Raw genomic sequence first — 23344 nt, 5'->3', positions numbered from 1 at the left:
TTCTGTATTTTTATTGGTGAATTATTGTTGTACATGGTGGGGTTGTTGTTATATACTTGGTAATGCACACAACATAATAATATAATTTGGCCAATATCATTCCCCAGTTTTTCCCCTTTCCCTCTCCTCTTCCCTCCCCCTGATCCCTTTTCTGTATTCTATTGATCTCCCCTCACTTTTCATAAGATTTCTCCCCATATACTTTTTTCCTCTTTAGCTTCCACATATGAGAGAAAACTTACAATGTTTGCTTAACATAATGGTTTCAAGTTCCTTCCATTTTCCTGCAAATGACAAATCCTTCCCCATTATGGCAGAATAAAACTCCATAGCATATATATACATTTTCTGTTGACAGACACCTAGGCTTATTTCATAGTTTGGCTATTATGAATTGTACTACTCTAAACATGGGTATGTATGTGCCACTGTAGTACAATGACTTTAATTCTTTAGGATAAATACCAAAGAGTGGTATAGCTGGGTCATATCATGGTTCCATTCCTAGTCTTTTAAAAAACCTCCACACTGAATTCTATAGTGGTTGTACTAATTTACAGTCCCACCAACAGTATAAAACATTCTCTCCACATCCTCTCTAGAATTTATTATTAGTTATATATTTACACAAAATGTGTACATTTTGTATACATTTTGCTATATAGGGAAACTGGTTAGCCATATGTAGAAGAATGAAACTAGACCCTGGTTCATGTCTTCTATTCCGTACCAATTGTCTAAATGTCTGTGTTTATACCAGCAACCATTTGGTTTTGTTGCTGTAGTTCTGTAATGTAATTTGAAGTCAGACATTGTGATATCTCCTGCATGGTTTTTTGGCTTAGAATTGGTTTGGCTATTCTAGGTTTTTATTATTCTAAGTGAATTTTAGAACTTCTTTTTCTAGCTCTGTTAAGAATGCCATTGGTTGGCTGGGGTTGTGGCTCAGTGGTAGAGCGCTCGCCTAGCACTGGCGATGCCCTAGGTTCAATTCCCAACACCACATAAAATAAATAAATAAATAAAGATATTGTGTCTGACTATAACTAAAAAATAAATATTTAAAAAAGAATGCCATTGGTATTTTGATGAGGATTGCACTGAATCTCCATATTGCTTTTGGTAATATGATTATTTAGTAGTATTAATTCTGCCTATCCATTAGCACGGGAGGTCTTTTCATCTTCTTGGGTTTTCTTCAATTTCTTTCTTCAGTTCTATAATTTTCATTGTTAGATATTTTTCACATCCTTGGCTAGAGTATAGGATCATATCATGTACAAACAGTGATAATTTGATTTGTCTCTGATTTTAATTTTTCCTTCCTTCTATCGGTTTTGAAGTTGGTTCGTGTTTTTCAAAGGCTTTGAGATACATCATTAGGCCATTTGTTTGGTATTTTTCTGATTTTCTTATGTAGGCACTCATAGCTATAGATTTTTCCCTCTTAAAACAGCCTTCGTTGTATCCCAGAGTTTCTGGCTGGTTTTATCACTATTCTTGATTCTAATTTTTTTTTTTTTTACATTCTACCCTGATTTCATACATCTTTCAGAAGTGTACTATTCAGTGTACTATTTCTTTTTCTTTTTCTTTCCTTTTTTATTTTTTATTTTTTTGTATTTTCTAAGAATTGCTTTGTGACCTAAATTATATTTTTTGGAGAAGCTTTCAAGAGCAGCTAAAAAGGAAGTGTGTCTGGCTGTTGTTGGAAGAAACATTTTATAGATGTCTATTAACTCTATTTGAGACCATTTATATTCAATTTTATTATATAGAGATGTTTGTTATTTCCTGCCATTTTAATTAATTTATAATGTTTAATTCTGTCCTATTTCTCATTTGCTTAGTTACTCTTCAAATGAGAACTGTCCAATTGTGAGCTTTGTGGTTTTTTTTTTTATGTATGAAGTATTTCTTTAAGTACTTTCTGTAGGGCTGGCTTAATAGTTATGAAATCTTTTAGTTTCTGCCTATCTTGGAAGGTTTTAATTTACTTCCATTCTGAAACATAGCTTTGCTGGATGTAACAATCTTGGTTGATAGTTATTTTCTTTTTAAAAATTTTTTAGGTATACATGTCAGTAGAGTGTATTTTGGCATATTACACATACTTGGAGTATAACTTATACTAATTAGAATCCCACTCTTGTGATTATACATGACGTGGAGTTAGACAGTTCCTTAATGGAAAAGGAAATGTGACAGAGAAGTAAAAGAAAGTTTAGAATGTTGAAAATGTGAACAGAGAAATTGCAGAAGAGATGTAGCAAGTGGTGGCTATAAAGGAGGAGGAGGAAAATTAGAATTGAAAAAAGACAAGTAAAGGAAGAAAGAGAAACATGAAAATGTGGATGTTAGTGGGAAGAGAAAGAGAAATGAGAAATAAGCAAACAAAAACAAAACCTAAAAATAAACAAAACCCCCTAACATTCAAAAGACCAGGAAAAATAACCAACATAAAAATGAGAAAAAACACACAGAGAAAGAAAGAGCCACAAACCAATTTATGTGTGTGTGTGTGTGTGTGTGTGTGTGTGTTTTATAAAGATGGATGCACTCCCAGGGTGAGGCTGCTGCAGAATTCTATGAGGGGAGTTCTGGTGGCTGGGGCTTGAGTAGAATCAAGCGTTAGTGACTTTGTTGGCTAGTATCTGCTCTGGAGAGATTAGATCAATATACTCCTAAGACCAGGCAGATGCTGATCTCTGCTAGGAGTCTAGATCTCAGGAACTTCCCAAGAGTTCTCCTTACAGAGCAGAATAACCAACCTTTCACAAGTCTTACATACTCTGCTGACCAAGAACACTGCCTTCCCAGGCTTTGTCCTTGAGTGTATTCATACTCACCTGTTAGTTTCCTGACCCTCTTTAGCTCCACCTGAGGTCTGCTAGGTACATCCTAGGCCACAGGGCAGGCACTTTCTGAGAAAGTATGGCAATATTTGCTATAATATCTTGGCTCCTGCAGCAGCTCTCACCTCAGTTCTCTGTTTGCCAGTAGAGAAATAGCACTTTTCAAACAACAGTCTTTGAATCTACTAAGTTCAGGCTGCTTTTCTGATCTAAAGGGTTCTTCTGTGCCACATTTGTCTGTTGTGTTTCTCTCTGTTTGTATTATCATTCCCCTTTGTGGTGAACCCATGGGGTATGCTGTTGACTAGGCTTCTTGTTCTTTGCTCAATGCACCTGCATTTCTGAGTCTCTTAAGAGACTGTCTGATACTGAATTTCAGTGAATTCCCTCTTTCACTCACTTTGCTGAGAAAAAAGTACTCCTGCAAGTGCCCTCTAATCTGACATCTTGAATCTCCTGGAACAATTTTCAATAGCTTTTCATAAGGTATTCAGGTAAGGTCTCAGGCTTATTTATCTAGAACTAGCCCAATTCTTGTCAGGAAGTCTGCACTCAACAATTGTTTGTTCAAATACGACCTAATTGCTTAGTCCTCAAAATGACCAATTTTTCAAAGTAAGAAATTATGTTTTGCAGGGATAAAGCATTTCATTCATTTCCTAGTGATTCTCATTCATGTCTGCCTGATTCTGGGGACCATTAGGTAATGGGGCAGCCCATGACTCCATAACTTTTTCAGACCAGAGGATATTGTCTTCTTATATCTTAGATAGTTTCTAGCAGAGGCTTACACAAAGTGAAAGTGCAAAAATAAATTCTTGTTAATACCAACAACCTTACTGCTTACAGTACTCTATCCATTGAGGATTACTTCCAAATAACACCATTGCTCCCAAAGGAATGTTTCATTTTTATAGATAAAAAGCTATACATCAATAAATAAACCAAAATTTTTAATAAAATTCCTTGCAAAAAGTGTTTTAAAATATTAGGAATTACTAAAGGAAATAGTATATGTGGATGAGCAAATTCTATGAGTATAATCAAGTATAATAAAGTTTTAAATACAAAATCAAATTCCTATATTATGGAGCTATTCAGTGTAAAGCAATTTTGTCATCCAGAGGATATTTGGCAAAGTCTGGAGACAGTTTTGCTTGTCACAACTGCCAGAAGCTACTGGTAACTAGTGGGTAAAGGCAATGGATGTTGCTAATTATCCTATAATTCATAAGCTACCTCCAACCCCACTAACACTACAACAACTAAGAATCATACAGCTGAAAATATCAATAGCACCGAGGTTGAAAAATCCTATACAAGCATATAGGCTAAGCATCTCTAATCCAAAAATTAGAATCTGAAAATTTTTGAATGTCATTTATGTCGGCATTTGAAAGTTCCAGATTTCAAATGAGTAGATTTCAGATTTTTGGAATAGGGATTCTTATCTGGTAAAACCTATGCAAATACTCCAAAATTTTAAAAAAACTAAAATCTGAAATACTTCTAATTTTGAACATTTTGTAAAAAGGCTTCTGAATCTGAAGTAGACAATTAAAATAGAAAGGAATTATCTACTGCCCTCAGGGTTAAATGAGAGAGAAAACAGAAAGATCCAGGTATATATGTCAAATTCTGGAAATTTTATAAACATCCCAAGCACACTACTATTATCCTCAGCTGATTCAAGAGAAGTACCCTGATTCTGTACATTGTAAAGGAAGGCAAGATTAGGTAGAGTTAATTTTTTAGTAAAAATAACCAAGAAAAAAAGCAAACATTTTTACAAAGGTATCAGGAACAACAGAAAAGAAGAGTAAAACAAAGATTTTTTGAGTTTTGTCAACATCAAAATATTATTTTCCTGTGACAGGGAACTTTGGTGTATTGTATGAGCTAAAAAGACCAGCCTCTTGAGAACAAGTTGCCACATCTATAAGGTCTGTGAGAAGACACTGTACCCTAGGAAGGGAGCTACTGTTAGGGTGAATTCACTCTGCTGCTGAAATTCCAACAGATGCATCCGTGCATTAAATAGAAAGCAAGATGAAATATTCAGTTTGATGTAGAAAAGAAATCCAGAAATTACCATCTGTTTGAGAAAAATATTGGATGCCTCTTTCTAGCTCCTCCTTAAGGACTTCTGTTGAGGTTTAAATTCTGAAGAATTTCAGAAATTGGAATAAAAAATGAACTTATTTCCTACTGTGCATTTGGAAGTGTAAGTGGGAATTTACTATAGGACTGCTCCATCTGTACCCTTTTAACCTAAAATGTGGGTTCCTTTAAAGCAAAAAGATAAGGAAATACAAAAGGAGACAATTACAACAAAATTTCCTAATATCTACATGAAAACAACAAAAAAAAACCCCAAAACCCCACAAAAAACCTATTATCATTAAAAAATATAATAGAGGCAGCATAAGGATTCCAAAAAAAGTTTTGTTATTTAATAATTCACTCAAGAAAGAAAACTATTCTTTTAAGTATAAAATCAAATTCAAAAGAAAAGTAAGTCACAGAAACTATAAATTACAGTATAACAGAATGCAGCAAGTGACCTACTTTAAAAAACTCACAGAAGTCACTTGTATAAGAGGTCAAAGAGAAGCACTTCTTAGTACTTAGAATTTCTTCTGGGTTAAAAAGTGACAGCCCAACAATCACATGTGTAGGATTGCTATAATTATTCTACAAGAGTTCTTGGTACACACAGTCCTGTTAAAGAAAATACAATGGAAAAAATTTTCTAATACTATGAACAATGCATTTTCCCAGAGAAAAAATTATGTATAGATGATTTTTCTGATAAAGAATGAAAGTCCCCACAAACACAATGTAGCTGAAAGTTTTGATGATGTTTTTCTCACCTATAAAATAAAAAATTGGCCTAAATCTCAAAGATACTGTTTAATTTTGAAATTCTAAATTTAGTATTCTAATGTTAAGAGGGCTTGAGAAATTCACATTGTTTGTGTTGAAACAGTTTTCAGTAGTATTACTAGTTTAAAAGCTCAACAAGATACAGTGGAGGCTGCAGACACAAGTAGAAGACTATATTACATTAATGCAAAATAAATTATGCTTAATGTCCATATTAATGTGCTTTTATGTCTAAGAAAAAACTTATTTGAAAATTCATTAATAAAAATCCTTTTTTTTTGCATTGAACTATAATTTATTCAAAATGAGCCAACTCCCCTGATAAGAATTATCATCCTGGGTAATAATCATCCAGAAGATGTGCCCTCACTTGGAATTAATTTTGCTTTATGGAAATTCATGCTAAGGGAGCTGGCTGAGTGATTTTTTTTTTTCTTGGCAGATGTGTTAGTTGAAAGATCCACCCAGATGAAGATGTCTGATGACTAGTCAAGAAAAGCAAAGATATGTGGGATTCACAGTCAAAAGTGACTGCATGTCCTTTGTAAAGACAGTTTTACTCTAACACATAACATAACAAAAGGAAAACATGTTTTTCTGAAGAAAAGAGTTTCTTTCTTTCTTTTTTTTTTAATCATAAGCATATCCTCAGTGATATACTGTTGAAGAATTTCTAGGACACCATTTCTGCTATCTTAGGCTGTCACAAAATCAAGAAAGTATCTTTGGTAATTTAAAAATATAAATCTCTCAGCACTCCATGTTCACTGGAGCACTATTCACAGTGACCAAGATGCAGAGTCAACCTGAATGCCCTTCAATGAAAAAGTGTAAAGAAATTGTGTTACACACACACACACACACACACACACACACACACACACACACCATGCAATATTACTTAGCTATAAAGAGAATTAAATCTTCTCATTTGCAGCAGTGCAAATGAGCCTGGAGGGCATTATGTTAAGTGATAAGTCAGGCACAAAAAGGTAAGTATCAAATGTTCTCATATATGTGGAAGCTAAGGTGGTAGATTCTAGAAGAGTAGAACTGTGGTTGCTGGAGGCTGGGCAGGGTGTGGGGGTGGGGATAGGGAAAGGTTTGCAAATGGGAACAAAATTATAGTTAGGTAGGAGCAATAAGTTCTAGTGTCCTATAGCAGAGTAGAGTGATGACAGTTCACAGACATATGCTGCTAGAGGAGAAGAATTTGAATGTTCCCAATCCCAAGAAATGATAAATGTTTGAGGTGATGGACATGCTGATTATCTGACTTGATCATCACATTTTATAAACTTGCACAGAAATACCAGCTCTATCCCTTAAGCAAACCCACAACAAACAATTATTGTGTACCAATTTAAAAATAAATGTTAAAAAATTAAAAAATACCAATCCCTCTGAAGGTATAGCCCCTTGATGTACGTAGGTGCCACGTTTCATGTACTGAGTTTCAAGTGCTGAGTCACAGATGCACCCTCCATAAGGCCAAAGAATACTTATTTACTTCCCTACCATTAAAGCACTTAAAAAATTAGAATAAATCCTGCCTCTTTACTGCACTTAGACAGGTTTGGATCTGCTCCATGGTGTTCTTTTATTCTCACAGAAGAGCACTTCCAAACCCTGGCACTGGAGACAATCTATATCTTCCTTCATTTAAAAATCAACTGCATGGGAGGTTAATATGCACAGCACCTATGATGACCTCATGTTAGCTATGTCAAACCACCCTTTAGCAGAAAGCCATCCAATATCCTTCTAGAAACTCCACAATCCTTAAGACAAGGTTCTTATTGAAGAATAAAAAGTAAGAATAAGGAATATCCAAATGCAATTGGAATCTAACCAGCAAATTTTCTCATCTCACTCATACTTACCTTTCCCGCGGAACAGCAAACCAGTACTCTGGCTGCTTTCTTCGTTTGCTGTACTGCTGGACCATGGCAGCAGTGTGAGTGGCAAAGGATTTTCTCATTGGTTTTCCCACTTTGATACACAGAAACATGGGTGGGGTCTTGCTCTTTTCTTCTTTTGAAGGAAGAATATCTGAATCACAGATGAAAAAAACCTCCCTCAATACTGACAAAATTGGTGACAGTAAACTTCAACATTCAAAGAATAGCATACAATCCCTCTTAGTGATGGAAAGTCATAGCATATGGCATGAACACCATTTGGCTACTTCATATTAGAACTAATAAATTTTCCAGACCTGCTTAAGCACAGAGGAAAAAAACTTGAAATGTTTCAAATTGGTATATTAGAAATAGGTGCTACATACCAGAAATAAGCATAAAAACCAACACAACAGTAAATAATGTAGAATTGTGACAATCCACAATTGTATGTATTAATAAATGATATCAGGACCCAATTTTGCCACTGTGCAATTCAGTTTAGAATTGAAATCTCTTCAAAATCATTTTAAACCCTTTTAGATTCACAAATCTAACATAAAAAGGAAAACAATTTGAAGTATATTTTACAAAATAAACTGCTTTTGAAATAGAAATCTGTTATAGTTCAAGTTCCAAAACATACCATATTTTGTGATTTTTTCCCTCATCATTGATGCTAATAGTAAGGAAGTACTCGATTGAGAAAACACTGCTCTCAAATAATTGTATACATTTGCTATTACAGGGGCAAGTTTTAGAAAGGCAAGTTATACAACAGAACATAAAAATATTAGGGAAAACAGCTCACCTTCAATAGGAACCTGAATTCTCTTTAAAAGCCATAACTGAATTTCAGATTTATTATCCATTTGTGCACCTTGACAGATATTGTCCAGAGTAGAGTCCAAGGATTCTTTTACCATATTTTCTTCAGTATTGGTGTCTAGTTTCAGTGGAAGGGACTCTCTCTCCTTTACCCATGTTTTATCTGGCTCTTTATTGCTCTCAGTTGTGGGGTCACCAGTCTGGGGAAGAGAACTACTAAGGGTGATGTCTATTCCCACTGGCTCAGTATTTTTGTGGTCACTTAATTCCTTCTTCTGCAAATTTTCAGATAACTGCGACCCTTCTTTATTCTTATTTAGGTAGTACTCAATGAGTTTAACTTTATCTAGATCTTCATGAATGTTCAGTGTGTGTTCCACCTGGCTTTCTGGGGAACCTGACTGCTTGTCCATTTCTGGCATTACATCTTGTTTCTCACAGGCTTCTAAGTCTAGGGCTCCCTTTAGCTCAGCATCACTCTCTACTTTTGAAAAGTTCAGGGCTGACTGCCCCTGCATGTCCATAGCAGAAGTGATTATTTGTGACTTAGCCTTCTTTCGTTTCTCGGGGTCAACCGAAAGGCATTCTTTCGATGGGTCTCTTTTGTCCATTCCACTCTCAGTTTGAGATGAAAGTTCTTCCAAGTCAACAAAGTCATCATCTTCCCCTAAAAGGGAATTTTCTTTGGCTGTAGATTCAAATGCAGTGCGCATGTCAGAAGGTTCCTTGCTGAGCTTAGTGACTATGGGAGATTGACTCAGGGTTGTCTCCTTAGTGGGTTCCAGTTTCTTTAATTTCCCTGACACTGAGCTACCTGAGGGCTTTGTATGTGTGAGTTCTGTTGACTTCTCCAGAGGTCCTGTTGATTTGAAATCCGAAGTCATCGTTCTTTCTCCATTTTGCTGTCTTTTTTCCCTATTGACGGACTTGAACTTACTGAAGGGGTTGATATCCTTTTCTGAAGCCAGGTCTTCCCATTCTCCAGGCCTGTACAGAGGACAAAGATCCTGAGGTAGGTCACTGTTGGGGGAAAAATGGCGGGTGCACATGGAATGTTAAAAATAAAACCGAAAAACAAAATGGAGGAAAGGAAAAAATTCAACAAAAAATAAAAACACAAACATACCATAAATTAAACTTACATTAAAATGATTTCAGAATAGGAAAAGGAAATCGAGAGACTGATTTCAAAATGAAATGTAAATCAACTAAAGAAAATGACAAAAGAATGAATCAAGTGATTTGCATACTGTACATTGAAGCACATGAATGGTTTTAGAAGTTATACGTGAACATGTAGATGTTATGCATATGATTTCAAAATATGAAACAATAACATTTCTGATTTTCATGAAGGAAAAGATGAAGGAGAGGAAATATTTTGGTACCAATAATGATAATTCCTTAAACATCCAAAGCTTAGCCTTTTTATACAATAATGTAGAAAACAACTACATGAATTCTGAAAGGTGCCTATTTATTTCTGAAAGCTGCTTATTTAAGTGACTGACCTTCAACTACAACTTTAGGTTTCATAACCAGATGCTTCCAATAAGAAACAAAAAACCCCAACCTATTACTCCCAAAGGAGACACAAAAAGAAACTTCCATTGTTACTGTGAAAAATAATATATAGTATAACTGTGAATATGGCAGTAGATCCATTTTATAGTTTAAGAATATTACAAAAAGTAAGTTTCATAAAAGCTCTTATTTATAACACTTTAAGTTTCTTAAACATCTCTTTTATAATAATAACACTTTATGTTATGGCGATGGAGTAACTGATTGATCAGCTGTAACATATAGTCCTGGGATCTTATTATCATTAGATGCCTGGCTGATGTTATTAATTTCCTCAATAACAGATGCTTTACAACCTAGATTTGAATTACACATAAAAATTTTTTAAATGTGTTCTCCTAAGTTCAAAATAAGTGGCAGGAAACATACACTTTTAAAATTATGACTAAAAATGTCTTGAGTAGCCCCACATTTCAACTTACCACTATCAGTAGTGCTGCTGCTGGGTTCAAAGAGAGATATAAAAACCCTTTATAAAAGTAATGTTCTCATTTTCAGAAATCATTTTATTTTCCTAAAAGGCCAGATCATTTTCAAGCAACACTTTATTATTCTGGCTCTGAGGTAAAGAATCATGACAATAAAGCAACAAAGTACCAGGCAGTTCTCAAATTACATGAAGATTGTTTCCCCAAAGTTATTTTATAAATCGCTGGCAGGGAATGTCCAGGCTTTTTCTAATACAAAATAAAGGCCTATGTATTTGTTAAGCTACGATAAATGCCTTAGAAAGTATCCCTATTTCATTATTTATTTTAGCTCAATAAGCATTCATTGAACCCCTAAGTGTCACATTCTAAAATATGATTGCAACAGAGTCTCTGTGCTACAGGAAGTGACTCAAAATGTTCTGATCAACACTACCATCCCAGGATATATTAAAGATGCTTCAGTTCTAGAATCAAATAAGTTAGTGCATAGCATGATCTCCATGTTGGAACTCAAAATTTAATTTGGCATATTAAAGATTGTAAGAAGTCCTACAAGAAAGAAACCCAGATCTTCACAGACTTGACTAATAAGCAAATTTTTCTTCCATAAACATTCAAGCCCCTTTCCCACTTCTTCCTTCCCTGTGGAACATGACAGCACATTCAAATGCACTCTGATTAGCCTCCTAAATTACCTTGTCCACCCCCTCTGCTTGTTCTTCTACCTAATCCAAACTGCCAATTCCCTACTTGGGACTAATTTAACCATCTGCTTTTTCTGCACTGCAGCTGCCAAGCACTGCTGAGGCACAGTGTACAATGGTGTCAACTGGCTCAGTTGTTAATTAATGTTTTTCTAGACTCAGCCAGGCATCTAATGATGATCGATGATCCCTTCAGTTGTTCTCTTCCTCGTCTCTGTGGCAGCTGGAGTTATAAAATGTCCCCCACACCTCAAAAATATTAATACAAAACCTGAAAGTGAGACTAAGAAGACTTTACACACTCCCTCTAAAAAATCACATGCTGCAGCTAGACAGTTTGTACTCATTTTACAGTTAAACTTGTAGGAATAATGATATTTTAAATTTTTAAATAATTGATGCAATTCTGAAGATAATAAAAAGCTCATTTCATATTGACTGCAAGCACACATTCTATTTTCTTCATTTGTGCAGATGTTGCTCATTAGACTAAACACCTTCTGTATATACCTGCATCTGTGGCAGAAATTAATGGACAACCCTGACATAACTTTAACAAATTAGGAGCCAATTCCTGACTTTCCTTTCTTCCCCCACTCTCAGCATTATCTCTATATTCTAGATCATTAAGCATAATCTCACAGTAAGAAAATCTTTCTGTAAAAATATACCTTTCCTTTGTATTATTAAGCAGAATTTAATATCCTTGGCTGAAGAACAATAATATTACTCTATTAGGAGCCCTCATCTGGCAAGAAATGTTTCTTTTGATGGCCATCAACTTCAAAACTAAACTGTATTTTTACCTATTTCTTATCTCCTCTTATTGCCGAGAGCCCAGTATATACTCCTTCTTTCCAGAACCAGCTCCTTCACTTCCTTTCCTCCTCATCTAAGATTCCAAGGCAGCTGGACATTCACTCACATGGTTTCTTGTGGAATGCTGCATGCACAGTTGTTTGTAGTGCCATTTAATCATTAATTCTTGTCCATGTGTCTGTGACACCAGTAGAATGCAGGCCCCTCTAAGGCCCTGACCCACTTGTCTTCATATCCTTGGCACAAAAGACTGACACAATAAGGCACACTGAAAGCCTCAATACTTATGGATAGATAACAAGATTCCCATGGAAGAATAAGCAGAACTTCAGATATAAACTACGAGTTCCAGTAATAACACTCCACACTTACCAAGGTAATTTACTAAGAGTTTGGGTATTTCAATGCATTTAGTTCTATAAGCTGAAGAATACTATTCACTTTGATTTACAGATGAGGAAACTGAGGCATGAGACTGATTAATGTGAGCACGTCAAAGAGCCATAAATGGCAGAGCCAGGGGAATCCAATGTGGTCCTAGGCTTACTTATCATGCAGTTTGCCTTACCTGCTATACCTCCTAAACTCCTCAATGAACATTTCTGGCCAGAGAATTTAGAAACTCCCTCAGTGCTCAGATTCTTAGAGAGTCTTCAGTGGTTTAGGCTTAAATGGGGCTGAAAAGGTCAGATGATAAGAACTGTAGGAGTCCCAGGGAAACAGCTGGTATAAACCCCTAGGGACCTTATGTCTAGGTTAGTTCCCTAGTTACCTCCCTTCTTTGCCTATGGATCTCAAGGACTAATTCCCTTTGTACTGTTAGGACCTGCTGCTGAGGGCCTCTACCTTCTTATCACTGAGGGTTTCTAAAGACTTTTATGGTGACATTTATAGAGAAACAGACACATTGGAGACAGGACTGTTGAAATCACATTATTACTGTAATCAATTCTTTGGGCTTTCTTAACTTGTCTTCTTTCTTCCTGGGGAGCTTCCCCTCTTTCTAATTTTTTAAAAATAATAAACTCAGTGTTATAAGGCAAAAGTAATCAGGACTAAAATAATATTCATCTACATTTCATAGAAAAAGCAAGAGTATCCCTGTTTCTTCACACCACCTAAGACAGTCTAGCCACAGTGCAGGTGGCTCCAAACTGTCCACTCAAACCCTTCTTCGTGCAGGATCCAGGGCAGAAAAGAGCTAGGAAGACTAGCTGTCTGAGAACTTAACTGATGATGAACATACCTCTTAGCAATCCAACCCAGAAGAAAACATTATTGTCTTACTGGTAATCAAACTAAAATTCTTTCAGAGAAATTTCATTTCTTCTTCAACGAATTTATTAAGAACATGCATTGCTTTTCAGAAAAAGCCAAACAAATATAATTTTTACTGGCATTAACAATTGCTGACTTTGCTTTTTCTCCTGTAGCCCTTCTATGTTCAATTTTCTTATATAATTAGCTTAATCACTTCCAGTTCTCTTTATTCTATGTAGTGTACACATTTTCTACCTTTCAATTCACCTTGGCACAACCCCTTGCTTCTATGAACCCTCTCACTTCTGCAAATGCCCTCCCTCCAGAATTGTACATAATTCTTTCAACACTTCCTTTTTTTTCCTGGAAAGGAAAGAAATGGCTCTTACGATGGCAAGGCATCTTTGATCTTCATGTGGGAAATGTCATTATAGAGGGCAATAGAAACCACCTCTTCCATGGGGCAGATGAGGCCATATTCCTCACACCCATTTTCAATGACCAGAGGATCAGACTTATGAGGGTCAAACATGATGTTGTTAGGAGTTACAATCATGACACCTCCAACCACACCCTGTAGGAGAAAAAGACAGAATTACTTTGGGCAGAAATGTTTCCCACAACCATTCTAGACACTTTAATTAACTCACCCTGCCACTCCATTAACTCTGTGGACCACAGTTTCCCATGTAACAATCACATCCCCTCTAGACAAACAGGCTAAAGAAATGCAATGTTGGGTGCTGGGTGGGGAGGCAGAGAAAACAGACTTGCCTCACTGTGGCAATGAACCAAGGCCTGGTTTTAGAAGAGCTGCAACAGAACAAATGTGGTGTGATTCTCGTTCAGACATGCATGTCTCAGATTCCAGAGTTCCATGTCTGAAAAATGAGAGGGGTTGTCCCAAGGGCTTTCCTGATCATGAACATGGAGTTTTACAATCCACTCAGCAAGTCTTTACTGTATGTCCAGTGTTACAGCAGGAGAATCAGGATCATGGTGCCAAAAAACAATACCAATATTTTTCTCTAAAATGTTTAGAAAGCCCACATCCAGCAAAATTCAACATAAGTAGGAATATAAAAATAGCTGCGTTATGGAAATTAAAAGCCAAAAGCAATAGCTTGGTGAATCCTAAAAGTCTGACACTTGGCCAGATATCATTATAGTAGACCATACTGGCTAGCGAGACAGTATTTGCCAGGAACAGGGGATACAAGTAACTCCCTGTGGGTAATTAATTTTTTGATATTCTTAATGTATCTAGTAATCATCTTTGTGAAAATTTTTACACTTTGGACATTATTAATTCTTACTTGTAAAAGTTAGAAATGCACACTGATGACATATTTTCTGACTATTTGAAACCTGATGTAAGTTCTGTCCTATGAGCACAGGGTATTAACATAGCCCCTTCTTCAGAGGCTAGTTAAAGACCAACAACCAAAAACCAAAAGCATGACATAGCAGACAGTATTTTTAACATTAGCATTTCCAGCAGAAACACAAGCTGAAAGCTTCTCATTTTTGAGATTAGGTAATAAGTTCTGTACAGGGATTATCTCTTTTAATTGTGCAACATTCTGTTGGTTAAATTTTATTATTGTTCCTATTTTATAGATAAGAAAAATGGGAGCTTAGGAATTTTAAATACCTTGCCTGTGGTCCCAGAGCTACTGGATTGTGGGAGTGAAATTTAAATTCAGTGAGTCTGATGCCTCTGTTTGCTGTTAAACATATAGTATACTATCTTCCTGGCAATTTATAGGTCAAGAACTGAAAGATAAATCAGTTCAAGGTCATATGGAATCACATTTTAACTCAATGATCATATTTCCCTCAATAAAATGCTAGGCACCCAACAGAGGAAAACATATGTTTGTCAAATCTTAACCTTAAACTTTGCATAAAATATTTTAATTTCCCCTTCTTTCCAGTAATTTGTAACCTTGTTTGATTTTCCATAGATTCCAAGAAAAATAAATAAATAACATTGCCATATACCTTTCCATCAGTGAAGTATCGACAATTCATTTTTAGAAATTTCACCACACCTGGCTCATCTTCTTCAGAAGTAGACGATAAGACTCTTTCAATGGGTTTTAAGGCCTTTCTTGCTAAGTCAGCATCCTCATGAATGCAAAAATTTTCAAAATCAAATAAAAGTATTTTAAAACAAATTACATGTATAAAACAGCACATAAGTTCCCCTATAAATAAACTGTTTCTGTTTAACTTGAACATAAAAAGGCAAATGTTCATTGTCTTTCAAAAATATCACAAATATAACAATAGGTATCTGAATCAAATGAAGATTTTTAAAAATATATGAACCCCTAAACTGGCTCATTAAGTGTCTTACAAAATAACCTGAATGGAAGAATTTATAGATTCCTGATTTAAATTCCCTAGAAAAAGGAGGAGTATAAATAATCTGTCCACCTTGTTGGGAGTTTAACTTTATGCTTTCACACAAGGCATGCAATTTTACCTTTGAGACCTTATATGTGAACTGGTCTGTCTTGGAGAAGATGCATTCTCTGAGCTAATGTAATCTTGTGAAAAATAACATTGGATTCTACGACTCACAAAAAAATTCTTTCTGATAAAAATGAACTTCAATGTATGACATATAGAACATACATACAGGCAGTTTATCATATTCTGCATCTGATGATGAAGGAGAGACAGTAGCACCAGGACTAGATGATGATAGCCTTAAAGAAGGGAAGTTGGCATCTGGCACAAAAAGGACCTGAGAATGAGAAAAAAGAACTGAGTAAACACCAACAACGTGTAAACTCCTAGCTAGTATTTAGAGACATCACTCTGCACAGGAGTGTGCTCAGTACATGACAAATACCTGGGTAGCTTTCATGGAACTCATAAATAACATGGGGTCTTCTAGACAGATCCATATATGATACTTAGCAATAAGAATGTGTACGGTGCCAAAGGCATATAGTAGGTACTGCAGGAGATTAAAAAAAAGGTGGAGTAAGGTTTTCCAAGTAAGCCATGTGAAGCAAGTGAGGTCTCGAACAATCAGGGATTAGATGGAAGGGAGGGGAAAGCCTTCCAGGAAGGGAACTAATACAGGTTGGCCATCCTTCACTTGAAATGCCTGGGGTCACAAGTGTTTCTGATTCAGGTTGTTTTTTTCCCCCCAGATTTTGGAATATTTGTATAGACTTTACCTGTTAGGAATCCCTAATCTGAAATCCAAAATGTTTCAAATGTACTCGAACAGTTTCTGACTTTGAAGCATTCTGGATTTTGGTATTTGGATTAGGGCTGTTCAACCTGTAGTATAAGGGAATAGAGGAGAGAGAAGCATGGCATGTTTCTAAAAAGAACATCCGTGACAGGTAGAAATGGAACAAGTCCAGGCTAGATGACTCCAAGCAGGACTGATTGGTAAAGTGGTGAGGTCCTTATATGATAAATTGTACAAAGTAATCCATAGATAATCTCAACACTTTCTCTTCCATTGGTGTCTGGGTTATATAAAAATTAAAATATTACAACAAGTAGTATGAAATACCCACCTCCTGTAAAATAGTTTGGTTTATGAAATGCTATTATAATCCTGTCATCTTTTCAGCATATATCAAATATAATCTTAAAATGGTGACCTTTAGTGTTATAAAACAGAGTTCAGAGCTAATCTTGTAACAATTGATCTCAGATCAATACTGTTATTTAGTGACTCCCATTCTTCCAATCATTTTAACTTTAGTTATTCAAATCTTACTTCAATCCAGAATAACTTGAGGCCAAAACAAAAAAACACATTAATATAAAGGTCAGAATATTTAAATCAAGGTGATGTAAGATGAAGATTGATTACTATGAAAACTGTATGCTTCAAAATTACTGAACATTCATTGATATGTGGGCCATAAAACCAGCTTGTGAATTTCTATACAATCAATGCAGAGGAAGGCATCAGGAATTAGCAGAATTCAATTTCCATAAGATAAAAAAAATCCAAAAAACAGTTTTTTAGAAGTACAAGTATTCTCCCATTCAGTCTCATTAATAAAAGAATATTCTACATTGAACTATTTGTACTCAATAATCTACTCATCCACTAACAAGAAACACAATGACTAGTACCAGAGGGCTGTTTTTTATAACACCTTCCATATATAGGTCAATGTCAAATGACAAAGTTTAGAGTTCTTGAAAGTGGTTGACAAAGGACTAAACATATGTGATCTTAGTATACAATTTCTTATTTATCTTTCATAGCAAAACTAGAGGATGAATGGATGGGATTTTTCTTAAGCAATTCTCTATTAATACTAAAATGTTTATTATTTTGAACCTGAATGCTTGAAAAGTATCAGGTAACATATATTGAGATTCTGTTGTCTGACACATTCTCAATGGGATAAGGCCTAGCCTGAACAGCTAACAGCACTGTATATAGAGGTGTCCTGTGAAGTTGGGAAGCTTACCCAGAGCACATGCTATCTCAACCTGGATGACAGACAGAGGTGAGGTTTTCCTACTGCCTCCAGAAAATAACTGTTTGCTCCAACACATAGGCCTATGGGGACTCGAGGTCCTAAAGTCCATTACCATAAAGTAAAGCTGCCATTATAACCTGGAAAAAAATTTTAAGTATGTGCAGCCAAGGTGTCCTGGGAATGTAAAAACATCTTAAAATACATATCCATAGGGTAAATTTTGAGTGTTCTCAAGATAAACTACTTGGTAAAGTACATTCTTTATACATGTCCTCAAATTTGATATAAGTATCAGAATAAACTTAAGAATATTTTGCAAAATATTTTATGTCTCAGATTTTGTTTTTAAGTTTGTCTCATCTGTTTTTTGTCATGAAAGCCACAAAAATTCTAGAGTAAGATTTTAGTTCCAGGTAACCTCCTTTGAGGTCATGGTCACTGACCTAGTCAGACTAGTTTTTTCCTACCTCAAGGTGATCATAGTGTTTAGAAGGAAAAGTCTCAAATTTTCTGTAACCAGAACAAATCAAACTGGTTTTGATTTATAAGATCTACTGAGGTGAGAGATGCCTACCCCTCCAGGCACCAAGATAGAATATTTTAAAATACTTGAAAGCAAAAGTCCATCTAGTGTTAAAGTTCCTCAATCTTTCTAACTTTTCCTCAATTCCTTATCTTTGTCAGGAAAAAAAAAGTTATGAGATAAGACTCAGGACAACTAATAGCACATAACTGTTTAGTTCTATAAGGACTGGCCACTACAGTAAAGACTAAAAAGGGCTTCGAAGGGCTGCGGTTGTGGCTCAGTGGTAGAGTGCTCACCTAGCATGTATGAGGCACTGGGTTCGATCCTCAGCACAACATAAAAATAAAAACTAATTAGAGGTATTGTGTCCAACTACAACTAAAAAAATAAATAAATAATTTTTAAAAATGGTATCCGAGATTAGTGGTCCAATACCTAACTTCAGAGATTACCAGACTGAGATCCAAAAAGGGAAGTGACTTGCCTAGGTTCAATTGCCAATATAAGGCCAAATGGAAACAAAGCTTTGGGGATCCCATTTCTGATATTTTTACCAGTTATAGGTATATTAAAACAGTCCTTGAATTCCTATTGGCTACTGGAGCTTCATTTAGTACCAATCAATTATTTTGCTACTGGAACTTCATTTAATATGAATCAATTATTTTGTTTATGGACATAGTATAAAGAATCACCCTAAATTACTTTACTAAGTTCTAGGAGCTATAATCTTTGGCCTTGGACTGGTAAATACATGCCTAGATTCTCTGCTATGGGTCAGCTATACATTATGTAGCAATACCACAGATTATAAAATAAACCCAACAATGAAGAGACTAGTATCTATTTTCCTAGAGATGAAAATTTATTAATTTCTGAAAAGTTTTAATGAAGATCCCCCATCCTCCAATTACTGGTACTGGCAGTATACTAATTTCTCCTTCTCATAAGAATATAAATACCTCAGATTCTAACTAGCCAAATTGTAGTCTGCTGGTTTCATGTGCTGTCCTTGAAGGACATTGCCTGAATGATGTTTTACTTATAAGTAATGTTATTTACCTTGAAAGAATTAAATGTCACTATGATATAAAGATACACAAGATGCTCTAAAAAGTCAGCAATGGAACCCAAATGTGTTTATGGCAACTGAGCTCTACTATGAATGAGACTGGATACTTAGTTAAGTGCTTTCAATGACTAAGTCATTTGAATCTATTGGCTGACTGTAGTTTTAGAGTACAAATACCAGGATATCTTATCATGTAGAAGGCACCATAAAAAATTTACTACATTAACCTAAAGTGACAAGATCATGCATTTATCAATTTCCATCAGTTTAATGAATAAAATACTAAAACTTGGGGAAAAAATTGGGGTGATTTATTTTTGATTGTCCTGCTTAATGTCTTTGTCTTTAGTCGCACTGACCATTCTTGTTATGGTATCAAATTGAGAAAAAATGACAAAAATGTTGTCTTACTGAAAATAAAACAACAGCTCATGTACCTCAAACATTAAGTTTGATGTACAATGTACCTCAAACAAGGAGAATAAATTGAAATTCACTAAATTAAAATTCTGAATTAAGGATAGCTATCTAATATTTAAGAGGAAAAAAAGTTACATGAATTTAGAACTTCTCCTGATGAACTTAATTAATGATAGTGATAAGTGTGCTGGTCATTTTCAAAGTATTAGCTTCTGAACAGTTCATAAGTATTAGGATGCTTTCAGAATTCTTGGATCTAAGGAAGATGAAAGATTGAAATTTACATTATCATTGATGATAATAGACTAACACTAATAGTAAAGCATTAAATATTGCAATAAAAGATAAATGCAAAATTTCTGAAGTGATACTCAACAGGAAAGTAATTACCTGGCCTGGAACAATAGTATGTGTGAAAAGTTTATTCAGTTCCACTAATTTATTGGGAGTGATGTTAAACTTCAGTGCTATGGAGTTTAAGGTGTCCTGGCTTCCAGCCTAGAATAACCAAACAAACAAGATTTAATATATAAACCAAAAAAAAAAATCCTGTGATAAACAGTATTAAATCTGTTCATGATATGAGTAAATAAACAAGCAAAAGTTCTATCCAGAGGTACTAGGTAAACAGTGACTATACTCTCAATTCTTACTAAAACCATGCAAAAGCAATCTTAAGTACAATTCATTTCTGAGCTCTCTTTCCTCCAGATTTCACTGTCTACTAATAGACTTCTAATTTTACACTGGCATAATGAGATATAATATGTAGGAAACTTAACTTATGTAAGGAGAAAAGAAAAAAAACACATATGTAGTACCCATCCATAGGGGAAGTGGGGCTACTTTCTCTTGTGGTTTTCTGTCCATTTACTTGTCTCTCCATTGTACTACTAGTGACCTGCTAATGGCTGTTGGCCCCCATGTTCAGCACAGTGCCTGAGACACACAGACGGCACTCTATTGACAAATGAGTACTAAAGATGGCAAGAAACAATGAAAAGCTACCAAGCGTTTTTCACTGTCATTAAAAGGACAATTTTCCATGGTCAATGAAATTAGTGTTAGTCTTTCAGTCTATGAAATATGTGACCTATGTTCCAGGTGGACACTTTTCATGCCTTTCATAACAGAGGAGGAATAGTAATAGAGAGTAGTGAAAAGACAAGAAACAACATAGTAAAAAATGTACCACTAAAAAAAAAGTTGTTTTTCTGCAGTCATGCCAGTCTCCAGGAATGGCCTCCCCATCCAGAGTCACTAAATGAATTTGTGGGTGGTGTCACTGAATAGTTCCCATTGATAGCCAAGGGTTAAGATGGGTGGCAACTCTATAAGCAACACTGACTCTATCAGGTGGGTTTTAAATTATGTGTGAATTTGAGGTGGCTAAAGGAGGGTATGGACTGGCAAGAAGGTAAAGATGCAAAAGTCAAATTAAACTCCATTGCCCTCAGAATCAAAAGGACCAACACAATGGACCGTCTCAGACTAATAAAAGGTTATAGTTATAAATCACGCTGAAAACTGTGTCAAATCTTTTCAATAAGTTTTTAATTTTTGGTGTGAAAAACTGAAAATCTAAGCAACATGCCCTACATCAACCCTGGGCATAATAATCTCTACTAAAACTAAAGTAAAAATAGTTTTAAAAATATTTTCCCAATATTGGATATTGATCTAATATACTCAGCACAGAGGTTTTCAAGGTTTAGAGCAGGTATAAGATACAGATTGCAAATGCTGACTCTAGAATCAGATGGATGGATTTGAGTTTTAGATCAGCAATTTTCTGGTTGTACAACTTTTGGACCACTCTGTGTTTGCTTCTCAATCCATCAAATAGAGATAATCATAATATATGCTTTATAGCACCAGCTTCATGATAAGTGATCAATACAATTGTTTCATATTTTTATGAGTAAAACCTGTAAAAGATCCTGTATGCAGAGGGTTCAAGAAAAGAGAAAATCTTTAATTATCTGCAACTATCACATAAAGATTAAATGTGCATATAGAATTAGACCACAAAGACACTGATAGGGATGCTTAATACTAAACCAAAATGCTTGAACATCCACTTCTCGGTATCAATATAAACACTTCAGTAAATGCTAGCATAAAGTCATCTTTTATTTCCAATGACAAGGATAAAAATAACTTGCTAAAAATCAATCTCCATAACATACATAATGCATATCTGCATTACTAATTTGATCACTTGTTTATATTTGTTAACTAATTTGGAGGTTGACTTTTACTCTTATTTTATTGTTTAGTATACACTACATAGAGGAACTCCTAATAAATAGTACTTCTTAGTTCTTTGGATAGGCTTGTGAATCAATTGTTGGATACACACAAGTCTTAAGGACTATGGCTTTAGAATTAATATTCTCAATGACAAATAATGTAATAATGTTCAACAGTACTAGTTCATAATGAATTAAAATAGACCTATCACTGAGTAACCCCTTTACGCCAAGCCTTAGATTAATAAGATGCAGCTCCTGGTTTCCAGGAGCTCATGGTTCAGTAAGAGATGAGTACATCACACATAGTGTGGGGCTGTGGTAATGGATACATGCCTAAAATCATTCACCTATTGATCCAACAATATGGGAGCCTACACCCTGCAAGGTGCCAAGAATATCATACAAAAGGGGTCTAGTCTCACTTCATGGATATAAAAATTAAGGCATGAAATAGATATTAAAATAACAATCACAGTTAGGAACAATGTTAAAGTGGCATAATTTATGTAAAGAATGTGATTCTATGAGAGAATTAAATAAAGGGATCTGGCCTAGATTGCTGGATGGCCTCAGGAGGGAGGAATAAATATAGAAAGTTAGGGGAACAAAATATCAAGGATAAGGGTCTGGCTTGTACAAATATATGCACCATAGAGCCATTGCTTCTGGAAAAAGGACCAAGCATGGAAGAATAAGTGAGTATTTTGAGTGGGCAACTGCATACATGGCTTTGGCTCTCAGAAAGGGTGCCTAGAATGGAGACCTACACTTGGTAGGCATTGTCATATTTACAGATAATTCAAGTCATCAGTTTGGCGATTCTAGCAGAGGACACAGCTACAAGTATGCCTTTAAGGGTGAAAGTAGTCTTCTTCTATTGGGAAATGTTGTCTTCATTCACCCACTTTCAGGTAGGTAACATGGAATGGGGAGGGAAGAGGACACCTGACTAGCAGCTGGATCAGCCTAAGCAATACTAGCCATCATCTACCCTCAAATCATTGGTTTACATAAATTTGCTCAAGGAGAAAATATGGAGGGAAAAGAAATGAACTAAAATAGGTCTTAAGAAGTTTCATTATTTTACGGGTATACAAGAAGAATATAGCTAAGGGGCAAGATAGAAATCTTCAAGGAGAAAACATGTAAACCTAGTAGTATTAAGAAATGTTCATAGACACTTCTCAGAAGGTGATATACAATCAATCAACAAATATATGAAAAAATGTTCAACCTCTCTAACAATGAGAGAAATGCAAATCAAAACTACTCTAAGATTTCATCTCACTCCTGTCAGAATGGCAACTATTATGAAGACAAATAACTAA

At 35.3% G+C, this 23344-nt stretch overlaps 1 protein-coding gene across 2 annotated transcripts in view; it reads right to left on the bottom strand.

Annotated features, from left to right (window-relative positions):
• Positions 1–23344, bottom strand: part of NCOA7 (nuclear receptor coactivator 7) — a 123761-nt gene that overhangs the window by 33854 nt on the left and 66563 nt on the right. The window contains exons 4-9 of one of the 2 annotated variants that reach the window (XM_081295833.1): positions 20152–20259; positions 15916–16023; positions 15273–15398; positions 13658–13842; positions 8454–9490; positions 7625–7793 (exon numbers count right to left, since the gene is read on the bottom strand). In XM_081295833.1, the coding sequence (XP_081151959.1) occupies positions 7625–7793; positions 8454–9490; positions 13658–13842; positions 15273–15398; positions 15916–16023; positions 20152–20259 (1733 nt within the window). The remainder of the gene's footprint in view (positions 1–7624; positions 7794–8453; positions 9491–13657; positions 13843–15272; positions 15399–15915; positions 16024–20151; positions 20260–23344) is intronic. The other variant, XM_081295834.1, reaches the window with a different exon arrangement.

This window comes from Spermophilus citellus (genome assembly GCF_964194105.1).
Source record: "Spermophilus citellus genome assembly, chromosome: 5".
NCBI lineage: Eukaryota > Metazoa > Chordata > Mammalia > Rodentia > Sciuridae > Spermophilus > Spermophilus citellus.
Note: the sequence above shows the minus strand (reverse complement) of the source record. Positions and strands in the feature narration are given on the sequence as shown.